Raw genomic sequence first — 12,090 nt, 5'->3', positions numbered from 1 at the left:
ACTGTGCTGATAGAGGGATATGCAGGGGTGGAATTGGGTGAGCAAAAATAATAATCACTCTAGGAACTTACCACTGTCATATCCACAGGCATTCAGCTTATAAACATGTTAGTATCAGCTCAAAATGCTGCCCCTGGGATTTTTATTTTGTGAACCGAACTCCATTCACATGCGAGTGTGATTTCGGTTCTATTGACTTGGACCATGTCCTCATATGCTGTGTTCACGTGCTAGCCGGAACTAGGAAACTGGGAAATGCCTGACTTGCTAACTGGTTGAACGCGACACGTTTAACTACAACCAGCTAGCAAGTCGGAAATGAGATTCCTAGTTCCGACTTGTAGTACACGAACGCGGCAATAGATGCAGATGAGATCACTCTTACTCCCAAAGACACCAAAGAAAATGGTTTCGGTTTGATGAGATTGACCACTGTTTGAGGGATGTAGAGATTTAGTGATACAATAGTGCCCTCCTCTGAGAGAACTATGTACTGCACTTGAACTCAGGAACTGGTTTTTAAAAGAAATCCCTCACATCATTGCAGCCCTTCTGTCTCTGGGTTAATACAGTAGGCAGCCACTGTACAAGACAAACTATAAATGCAGGCATTGAGAAGGGTTTAAGCAAGATCCAAACACTGTAGCCACGCAGAAAGACATACAGCACAACAACTTATTTTTCATTTTTAATGAAGGAGATCATTCTCTCTCAATCCTCTATAAACAATCACCATTAAAAACGTTTCATTTAGAGTATTTACATATTAACAAATGGCTGTGCAAAATGTATATTTACATAATATACTTCAGTTTTTCATTGAAAACTGTGTTCTCCGATAGAAAATGGACAGAGGGAAATGTGTGTAACAGTTGCCAGGGGCGATGGTATAAAAACATATCAATACTGATTGACTAGCAGAGAGAAAAAATAAATGTTGAGAAAAGAGAATTAAATCTTCTATTGACAGACCTTACAAAAGGCCAACTGAAGTATGTACAGCTAGAAAAGTCTAATCAATATACATTTTCATACACTCCCATCCAAAACCTTCAGAAACAACCAATTAGTATGTGCACCAACAAAATATCCAAAAATGATATAGAAAGTGGGTGTATCCCTCTGACTTGATTAAAAATCAGTCGTTGGGGGAGGGGGGGCAGTCCATATTCTGCATTCCATAACATCACCATGGCAGCCAGGAATGGCCTACCTCCAATCATAAATAGGCTATTTATTGCCAACGTTGCATCAACGTCTCAGTCTCACTTTGCATTGTTGCATCAACAATTAATTATTGTAAATTCTTTTACATGACTCTTTTGAAAAAAAATAAAATCATAAACCTGTTCATGTTTATCCTCCCCCCCCCACAGTCTACTGGCAGAAACATATGGTCTGTATGAACAGGTGATTGACAGACTGTTTCCATAGGATTACATGTTACATGTGCACCAGAAATGAGCGCGCACACAAGCTCGCGTCCATTTCCATAACCTTTTCAACAGACGTGTTGACATTCATAATAATGGATTCAAAAACAAAAGTCAAACAAAAAAGCACACCGGAAGATATACTAAAACAGAAATCAAACAAAGCCTAAAAACTCTGTGGAGAATTGACTGAATAACAAGTAGGGGTCCTGTAATGTTATCAGGGTTCTAGAGAGTTAGACATGTATCATTCATATGGCTTTATTTTGGCAAAAAAGGCAACTCAGCAGAAGACTTGTATCAGTCAAGTAAAAAATTAAAATAAAATAAAAAGTTAAAAAAATTCCAAATGAATGACTATAAAATAGTCTCTATCTCCCACCTCTATCCCCCAACAAAAGGCCCAGAGTTTCTGTATGGTCAGGGATTTGACGTTACTACTGCGGTTTTGTACGTTTGTTCGTTAACCGTGTTAAAAGGGTCCTCGCTGGGGGTTCTTTATAAAAAGTCTAATCATATAAGCCTCTTGCATGAGGTTAAAGGATGTAAAAGCTATGCACCTACTGTGAATGAGGATGTTTCCAGACCCAAAGGAGACCTCACAAATAAGAGCATTTCCCCTCCATGGCACCAGAGGGCAGTTTATGGGAGGGGACCAGGTTGCCAGTAGCTGGTCCCTACAGAAGTGTGAGAGGCACGGGGGTAAAGGAGGGTCCAGAAGAGCTAGTCTGAGAGGTCAGTCCCACCACCTCACCTTTGAGGAAGGCGTGTAGGGCACAGCTGATGATTAATATTCCAGGTGCTGCTGGTCTGTCTTCCCTCCAGGTCATGATTGTAGGAGAGCACAAAAGAGGAGGAGGTGCCGTCACATGTAGCTGGTCCATTTGGCTCTATAAGGGACGTGCTGTTGGGAGTGTCTGGCCTGTTATCTGTCGGGGAGATGTTATTGGAGACTGCGTCACGTGCATCAGAGTGACTGGTTTCTCTCATTAGTGTCTCATCTCTCTGGAAGTGTAACAGGGCGTGGCTGGTCTCTCTGTGCGTTATTTGAGGAAGCCTTTGTAGAGCAGATGTGAGCTACTGGTTTCTCTCTCATTCTCCAGACAGAAGAGCAGGTCCCTGAGGTTGACCCTGGTGATGCGCTGGCGCTGAGGTCTGGAGCCTCCGCTATTGGCCCCAACTGACGATGAGGGACCAGAGCCAGAACCCTGCAGAGAGGGAGGGGGAGACGGAGAAAGGAACATTCATGTTGATCTTCAAAAATATGTGCATGTATAAACCGCTATCAGTCCACAAGTTTGGTTCTTTGTTAAGCGCAATATATAGTCAATGATCAAGCCTAGAGTAGTCTTTACCTCAGCCCCGGCTCCGTTGACGGGGGACTCCATTTTCCGTTTCTTCCTGGGGCCGATGGCTGCCAGGGCCGTCATGTTGGCCTCCTTCTGCCTGATCTGATTCAGCTCCTGCTGCTGCATCTACAACCAAACCACACACAGAGGGAACAGGCATGACACATACAACGCTCCTGTGCTTGAAGACTGAGACAAGTGACACAGAGTATGAGAAACACTACAAATCATTTGCATACGACATAATACACTAATGTTATACACACTCTGCACACAGCCACACAAAACGCTCTCCTCTCACCTCTTTGGCCTTCTGTTTGAGCCGAAGCTGCTCTGGGTCCTCTTGCCGCGATCGAGACTGGGGGAGGAAAGAGGCACGGAATTCACTATCAACACTACTGGCACTTACAGTATAAGACCACTAGATGCTGCAAAAGGCTATGTAACATGGTTGAAGTTGCACCTCCACATTTCTAAGGTTAATGCCATCAATGCCTGTGGTGGTGAGTTACAGTTACCTTAGCAGCCTTCATCAGGATCTCCCTCTCCTGCTCCTCCTTCCTCTGTTTCTCCATCTGATCCAGCTGTTCATAGAACTTCAGCTGGGCTCGCACGTCACTCACCTGTTCATACTTATCATCCTCCTGAAGGAGAGAGAGAGGGGTGGAGAGAGAGATAATGGATTACAAGGGTAAAAATGTATGACTTTTTTTGTTGTACTTTTTACCCTCTTTTCTCCCCAATTTTGTGATATCCAAGTGGTAGTTACAGTCTTGTCCCATCGCTGCAACTCCCGTATGGACTCGGGAGAGGCGAAGGTCGAGAGCCATGCGTCCGTCCGAAACACGACCCCGCCAAGCCGCACTGCTTCTTGAAACACTGCTCGCCTTAACCCGGAAGCCAGCCGCACCAATGTGTCGGAGGAAACGCCGTCCAGCTGGCAAACGAAGTCAGCGTGCACGCTCCCCGGCACGCCACAAGGAGTCGCTAGAGCACGATGGGACAAGGGCATTCTAGCAGACCAAACACTCCCCTAACACGGATGACGCTGGGCCAATTGTGCGCCGCCTCATGGGTCTCCCGGTTGCGACACAGCTTGGGCTAGAACCCGGGTCTGTAGTGACGCCTCTAGCGCTGCGATGCAATGCCTTAGACCGCTGCACCACTCGGGAGGCCCTTCAGCACTTTTTGAAGATGAAAGGCTAGCAACAATAAGGATGACAACCCAGTATCGACAGAATACAACAGAACTTAATAGCTCATTAAAGAAGTCGTGAACCTCCTTCACGCCAACACCCACAGAAGCTGTGTTCTCTCACCTTGAAGGTGATGTTTTTCTGCTGCGCCACCTCCGTCACTTTCTCCAGCAGGTTCTGCAGCCGCTGCTGTGTTGCATGGGAAACGTAGTTGATAACCTCTGGCCCCAGGTCAATCACCCCAAACCTCCTACCTGTTACAACAAGGGAACAGGAGATGTTAAGAGATTTTAGGTACAGAGTGTGTGTGTGCATGCGTGCGTTTATGTTGTGTGTGTCTCACCGATCTCCTGTACTCTCCGGGTTAGTGAGGTGGTGTAGAGGAAGGCCTCGTCCTTACAGGAGCGGGTCACCGCGCCCACCAGCTCAGAGTTGGTTGCCAGGATACGGGCGCTCTCCTCTGACAGGTTGACTCCAGCCATGGAGGCCACGTCATTGATATCATCATCATCTCTGGATGAAGACGACAGGGAAAGAAGAGAAAGATCACATTTATAAGGCCTCTTTTTCACTTTAAGAATTCTGAAATCAACCGACTTGTGCATGCGCGTGTGTGTGTGTGTGTGTGTGTGTGTGTGTGTGTGTGTGTGTGTGTGTGTGTGTGTGTGTGTGTGTGTGTGTGTGTGTGCGTGTGTGAGTTACTTGAAGGTTCCTCCGCTTGCCTCCTTCAGCTTGTTCTTCTGTGCAACAGAGAGCATAGACTGGCGCCCCAGTGTTACCTTGGCCCCTGGTGCTAGAGCTTGTTTCACTACAGGAACTGAGACACAGACAGAAAGACAGAGAGCGCAAGATGGGGGAGAAAAGGAACAGTTAGACACTACCTTTACACAGGCTCCTCAACCTTTCACATTGTATAATGTATCATTACACATCAATAAATAATGATCTTTTTCTTGGTATATTTGCTGTGAGCAGAAGAGAGGAGCTGAGATCAAGAGGAAGAGAGATGGAGGAAGAACATTTCACAGATGAGCGCTTTCTTGATCAATATCGCATGCAGCTACATTTATATCTCACAAGGGGGCAGTGTTTCCATACAGTCCAGTGAACACACGTAAAGTGTATTTCCATTCAAAATTCCATTTTCCTTTACCCTAACTTTAACCCAGGTGCATCATGCACAAAAATGTGAGGAGGCACAAAGTATGTGAGGATGGCTCAGGGGTAGAAGTTGAGAATTTAGCATTTTTTTAAACTCCTGTAATCTAGAGCCATAATCATTATGCTTAATTTGATGTCAGAAATGTGTTTATTTTCCTGCATATCTAAGCATACTTCTTGAGCTGTCTGTTTCTTACTGACTGGTGGTAAAAAAAAAAAATCAAGAAACGAAATATGCTTCTCTGCTAAAATCTGGGTAAAAGATTGAAAGGATGCGAGTACATTTAGTAATTGCTTGCTTTTCTAAAGTCTACCAACCTTACCAGCAGGCATGCCAGCTAAGATAGTTAGACAAGCTAGTTACTCTAACTTGACTGATGGCCTGAAATGGTTTCTTGGTAGCTAGATATGAGGTTGGAAGATTGGTAACCTATTTGGGCTAGCATTACAGAAATCACTTTATTTTAATAAAATGTTAAACAGGACAAATTTGAGGGGGCACGTGTCCCTATGCCCCATATGGGCATAACACCACTAACTTAACCCAAACCCTAACCCCAATTCTAACCCTAACCCCAATTCTAACCCTAACCCCAATTCTAACCCTAACCCCTAAGCCTAAAATAGCCTTTGTCCTCATGGAGACCTGAGAAATGTCCCCACGAGGGAGAATTTTCCTTGTGGGGACTTTTGGGGATTTCCGGTACCCACGAGGATAGTAATACAAGACCACACACACACACACGCGCACGCACGCACGCACACACACACACTACTGCCATCTCCACTAGCTAATCTCCACTAGCTAATAGCAGCCGGCCACAGACCGAACACTTCTGTCTGACGCTTTCTATCATTGACACTGCCATTGTTCACACTGAGCGCATTTGTCCCAGAGACTCCCAGTGGAAAAATAGCTAACACAGAAAAGCTCCTATCCTGCACAAGAGCAGTATTATACAGCTATGGTATAAGAAAGCACTAGGGTTCATCTGAAATAAGATAACTAATACGTTATCCTTTGTATAAATGATATTTCTGTTTGAGAAATGGCTGACATTTTCATGTAGAATAAGTACACAAACATCAAACACAAAGCCATGACGCAGTTAAGACGATGGGACGCAGACAATACAAACGCACACCTGTTTGCAGCTGTTTGACCACCTGCGGATGTCCCATGATGATGCGACTGTGGGACTGGCCTCGGAAAGTAACCATGGGCGACTGGGCCAGAGTTACCTGAGTACTTGCCAACGCCCCCTGCTGCTGGGGCACCATCAACACAGAGAGAGAGTAGAGAACGAGAGAGAAAGAGAGAGGAGAGAGCGAGGGAGGAGAGAGAGGTATAAAACATGATTCACACAATAGAGCAGACATTACTGTTCAGGCTCGGGCTATTTATTTTTAACATTGTCCTTTCTAGTATGGCTCCAGCAATTACGGTGGATGCGTAACCAGGCCAGCCCAGTGCAGCTCGGCTTTGCCATGTAGTGTGAAACAGGTGATACACTTCTGGTCATCCCTCAACATAACAGTCATATAGACTTCATGTGACACAAAGTCAACAAGGCACCCCCCTATACAATACATGGAAACACTGAGTGGAGTATCATTAGGATATAGTATACCAGGCCAGGCTTGCTGTGAGGTGTCTGGGCCTGGCTGATGACAGGGGACTGGTGCATGGTCCCCTTGGCCCCGGGGCTGGCCGTGGTGGTTCTGTTCAGAGGGAGTCTCTGTGCGGTGGCCGTGCCCCCCAGCACCACTGCAGTCAGGGCTGTGGAGGAGGAGGCAGGCTGGACGCTGGCCTGGGGAAGCTGGCTCTGCTGGATGAAGGCTGTCGAGTCTGGGGTCATCTGACGCAGTGCAGGGAGACTCCTCTGGAGATGGGGAGGGAGAGCACAGGTCATTCCCTCATCTATATTGCATCTTCCGGCCACTTGTGTTTGTTTGGGTCGCGAGTGAATAGCTAGCTACATTAGAGAAGGGAAAAGCCATCGGGCTCACCTTGAGGAAAGGCACAAGATATGGCTGAGGAGAGGAGTTGAGCTCCCGGTATAACCGACTGGTGAACTCCTCTGCTTCGATCTTACCTTCCTGCAGTGGTAGAAAAACACAGACATCAATGTAGAAAGACAGCGTGAGGAAAAAGAGTAAGAGCGAGTGCAAGAGAAAGAGAGAGACAGAGCGAGAGAGAGAGTGAAACGAACACCGACAGACAGACAGGCGTACCAACAGGCTCTTGACCAGGTCCTTGACGCTGGCCGTGGTCTCAGACGACTGCTTCCCGCTGGATGCCAGCTTGATCAGCGTGGAAAGGAAGTTCTTGCATTTCTTCACGTTCTCCAGGGTCTCCTACACACACACACACGTAAAAACCATTGCATGACCATTTAGGAGTAGACAAATGCAGGAAGGAGTAGAGGAGTGTTGTCCCACCGTAGTGGGAGTGCTTGGTGTCCCGGTAGCTCCGGGGGTCCCTGCTCGCTGGTTGACTGCTGCTGCTGCCGAGCCAGGCTGCACTGGGGCCTGACCTGGGGTGGCAGCCGCCCCACCCAGCACAATGGTGTTCTACAGGAGATGGGACAAAGGGAGCAGGGGATGAAATGAGACTAAGGGGAGAGGGTGAGATAATGAAAGAGAAGAGGGGGGATGAGGTGTGTACCTACCTGCTGTAGCACAGGAGGCCTCTGGAGGACAGTGGTCTGGGCCGGGGTGCCCTGCTTGATGATGGTGGGGGTCACCTGACGGGCCATGAGGGGCATCCCTGGAGCCTACAGGATAGGACAAGGGTTCTGGGGACGGTTGCACCAGTTGGTCGTAACCCCACTTCCGACCTTAAAATTAGACCTGTTGCACCACCTGGGCATAACCCTTCTATGAGCTATGTCTGGGAGTAGAATCTACGCCTTGTAGGGAGCAGGTGTATTCTTTCATGATATGCTCAGAAAATAACAGCAATCTCTATTTTCAAAAGGATGTGAGTCTCGTGTTCAAATTTCACAACCGAAGCAGGCTTTTCATGTTGCCTATGCACAAGTCAATAGCTACATAATACACTTGATTTATGCTACATTATAGCATGCTAAATGTGTCTGATCAGATATTAGCGAACAAATAGATGGTCTGCCACCTCCTCTTATTTGCCCAGACAGAAACCAATTAACCAAACATATGGACGGAGATTCTGTGAAACAAAATCATATTGATTGATCATCAGACAAGTCAAGAGCTTTGAGTCGGAATATAGCCTAGGCTACCACACGAGTGACGAGCAAAATAATCCACGTTATACTCGGCTACCGTAGGCTACATAGCAAACCAGCAAAATATTCTGATAACACTGCTAGACCAGCAAACTAGACTAAAGATCATCATGAACACTCACCTCAATTTTGCTAACATTTCCCCAGCCTAATTGTAACCAAATATCCAAACGGATATTCGGTGAAAAAAAAAAAAAAAAATTCTGACATTGATTCATTCATCAAGATAAGTCCTCATGCTTGTCTCAAAGCAGCGCGATAACACTGGCCCAATCATAACGGTGCTGAAATTACGGTTGACCACATACGGCTATTGCTTTAAAGTATTTAAAACGGTTAGACGACTTTGGGAAGTTTCAGTAAGCAACAATATGATAAATGCCTTCAATGGCATTAACTTTATTCTCATTCAGTGATACTCATTCCCAATGTAATTATCGATTGATCCATCCAGCTGTGGTTGAGAAAACGTGCATGCATAGCGGTGGGCTTTGCGAAGTGATGGGACATGCCTCGCAATGTTTAGAACTGCCACTGGCGCTGCCTAGCAACCATCATTATGAAGCATCACATCTCATGAACGTGCGTTGTATATGCCGTACTAGTCTTATTTTTGGTTGGTGCAACAGGTGTAAATTAACCGGCTTTGTGTCACCTCTGTTCGCCTGTGTCGCTCTTTCATCGCTCTCTTTATTCAATCACACTGTGATCTCTCCATCACTGGAGCTAAGAGATGATTTACAGTTTCAGTGTGTGTGTGTGTGTGTGTGTGTGTGTGTGTGTGTACCTGTACAGAGGTGATCTGGACAGGGGGAGTGCTGGTGGGGGTGGCTGGCCGTGGGGTCATGGGGCTCTGGGACTGAGCCTGCATCTGGGCCAGGGTCTGCTGGTGGATCATTAACAGCTGCCCACTCTCACTGCGCACCAACACCATCCCTGCACAGGGCAGAGGGCATGGAGGGGGGTCAGAGGTGAGGTCAAACAGGGGTCATAGATCAACAGACAGACTCGCTAAATACACCACAATTGAATAACTTCTAAAGCATTGTTTGCTTAGAAAATATATTTGGCCACTCTTGGCTGAAAAGTGGTACAGTAAAAAGTAATTATCACTAAAACTCAACTTTCAGTGGCGAGCTTAATGGTGGATAGCATTGTTAGACAGAACATGTGAGAGATGCAGTTCCAACAGAACATTTGGCACATGCTTGCAACTAGGTTACATGATGCACTACAGTGTCAGTGTGCCCCTTGACAGTGGGTCGGTCTATGGTATGTGTGCTATCAGGACCACACAACAGAGAACAGCACAACAGACAACGCTAATCTGCTTTTACAAGCAAAACAAGTAGACAGAATCAATAGAATGTTCCCACAGGTCACAGTGTGCTAGAGGAGCATGAACAATGGACAGCAAAACACACACACACACACTAGAGACTGGGATGGAGTACAGTATAGCAACTGGACAGTTTGTCTGATAAACAAACAAAAGACTTGTCTGTGTGCCACAGCGCATAAGTTTGCAATAAAGTTTGTTTATCACATTGATAGAGCCTTGAAACGCTGCCAGCAAGATGCATTGTATCCCCTCTCCACTCACTATGGCTCACTGACATAATTGGCTACTCTAACACATCATATCATGCTTCAATGAATCAGCTATACAATATCAACTGAGAATGGAAAAGTTACCTGGGGGGAGCTGAATGTTTTGGATGTTTGGCGCGTTCTGTTGGGGTTGCGGAAGTCTTGGGGCCAATACCTGAGGAGCGATCGCCCTTATCCCACCAGGACTGATTGCAATAGTCGATGGGCTTTTCTCTAAAGCTGTTGCCGTCCCCGTCACCTGTGCAGTCTTTTGTATTGTCGTTTTTGGCGACTCTGACTTGTTGATTTGTGCTCCTGAACATGCAGGGTGAGCGACGTTGACAGATGATGTCAGAAAGGTATTGCTCCCGCTCAGCGAGGTGACTGCTCCGGGGGTTTGCATAGGCGGCCTCACGAGCGTGACAGTAGGCACACTGTTTAGAACAGACGGCTGAGACGATATTACAGTTGAAGTGACAGCATTGTCCATTAGAGAGGTTTGAATGACAGTGCTGGAAGTTGAGGGTAAGATTACGTTTCCCTTGACCACGGAGCCTGGTCCGTTGTAGACAATCGTGACGGCGGGCACTGTGCTGCTTGCCGAGCTCACCAAATTATGAGAGTTTATTACAACGCTACTTCCATTTAAAGTTTGTACACCAGCCGACTCAGTTTTTCCGATCCTTTCCCCGTGATCGGGAACCACTGTTACCACACCACCAGCTGTCCTCGTCTTACTCTGACTGTGTCCCGCTGTCATGCTTGAGCCCGCCGCCGTCGTCGCGGCCGCTGTATCCATGGTGGACCTCGTACTATTAATGACACCCCCTTGGACGCTATTCCCTACAGCAGAGGAAACATGAGAGAAAGGGAAATATATATATATACAAATATATATAAATTGAACATGTGTATAAGCAAGAGTTTTGTCAAATGGTGTGGCTTAAAAGATACGAAAACAGAAAAACAACGTGACAAAAATGTGCTAACCAGAGTCAGCGGCTAAACCTATATCTTACGTTAACGTTACCTGGTTTAGCAAGCTCTTGTGAAAGTCCCATTTTGCTGTCCTGGACATTGGAATTGCCACATACAGCGGGGTTGCCACTGTGATTTGCGGCAGCCTGGACCCTGACTGCAGAGTTTCCGCGACCCGATCCCGTGAGCTCAGACTCCAAAGATCCAACAAGATCACTAACTACTTTCTCGTCCACCTCAGTGTTGAAGAAAACATCATCCAGCAAATCCGAGCCCGCCGCCATCTTTACCCTACTACACTCGATCGTGAGACGCATGCGCCGATTGGATACTCCGTCACTGACATCGGATTCCGGGTGCTCTGATTGGTTATTGCTAGATTTAAAGGTTGGGATAAATGGTTTTAACTTGCATTTTGGAATGCCAGCCGGATGAGAAAGCACGGACGAAAAATCGGTACGACAATACGGATAGAATTGCCAAATGGAAACGAACCACACGAGATGTTACCGATTGTACTTATTTGGAATCATTCTAGAGGAAATAATGTGATTTCTTTGCTCTTTTGAGTTTTTATTCTCGACTCAAAATGGCTGCGTTGTTTTTTTCATTTTTTTTTCTTCAGTTCTGTCCGACAACTGCTGTTACCACACGCACGAGGGCGCATATCATGCGCTCGCTGCTGACTGTTAAACAGAACTAGGCAGCCTGCTGCTTGCCCCTCTGTCTGTCGCTGAGCTGTGGAGGACAATAAAGACATCTCATGTCATTTTTTTTACATTTCTGTGATCATGCTTTAGAGATTGAAGTTGTGCTATAGGCATAGGGTGAATTCAAAAAGAGTGGGACATTGCTCTTTTAAAAAAAGTATTATTAATGGAGGGAGCGCCCAAAAATATAAATGACGTCATGATTTCCCAAATCAACGTTTGTACCGACAGATGTAGCTAATTGAATAGCCTATCATTATAGAGTATTCATTAAAACGCATTCTCCAAATCAAATTTTATCAGTCACATGCACCTAATACAACATGCACGGAATTCACCTTACAGTGAAATGCTTGCTTACAAGCCCCTAACTGACAGTGCAGTTTCAAAAAATATGGATAAGA

The 12,090-nt window shown here is 46.1% G+C and overlaps 1 protein-coding gene across 3 annotated transcripts; it reads right to left on the bottom strand.

Annotated features, from left to right (window-relative positions):
* Positions 1-675: 675 nt before the first annotated feature.
* On the bottom strand, positions 676-11,827 carry LOC106571923 (transcription initiation factor TFIID subunit 4). Of its 3 annotated transcripts, none has more exons than XM_014145492.2 (16): positions 11,029-11,826; positions 10,104-10,841; positions 9,196-9,344; positions 7,812-7,916; positions 7,582-7,713; positions 7,375-7,497; positions 7,150-7,239; positions 6,771-7,022; positions 6,285-6,408; positions 4,681-4,795; positions 4,322-4,491; positions 4,102-4,232; positions 3,301-3,426; positions 3,084-3,140; positions 2,789-2,908; positions 676-2,641 (listed from the first exon to the last, which is right to left on the bottom strand). In XM_014145492.2, exons 1-16 carry the CDS (start codon positions 11,291-11,293, stop codon positions 2,477-2,479), a joined length of 2,862 nt encoding a protein of 953 aa, XP_014000967.1. In that variant the 5' UTR covers positions 11,294-11,826; the 3' UTR covers positions 676-2,476. The 3 variants fall into 3 exon arrangements, with proteins under 3 accessions (XP_014000967.1, XP_014000968.1, XP_045551889.1); XM_014145493.2 differs by having other exon boundaries at positions 6,285-6,405; XM_045695933.1 differs by lacking the exons at positions 676-2,641; positions 2,789-2,908; positions 3,084-3,140; positions 3,301-3,426 and adding an exon at positions 3,674-3,984 and having other exon boundaries at positions 11,029-11,827.
* Positions 11,828-12,090: the final 263 nt, after the last annotated feature.

The sequence above is a fragment of the Salmo salar genome, chromosome ssa15 (genome assembly GCF_905237065.1).
Source record: "Salmo salar chromosome ssa15, Ssal_v3.1, whole genome shotgun sequence".
Taxonomy (NCBI): domain Eukaryota; kingdom Metazoa; phylum Chordata; class Actinopteri; order Salmoniformes; family Salmonidae; genus Salmo; species Salmo salar.
This window is presented reverse-complemented; position numbering and strand designations above follow the sequence as displayed.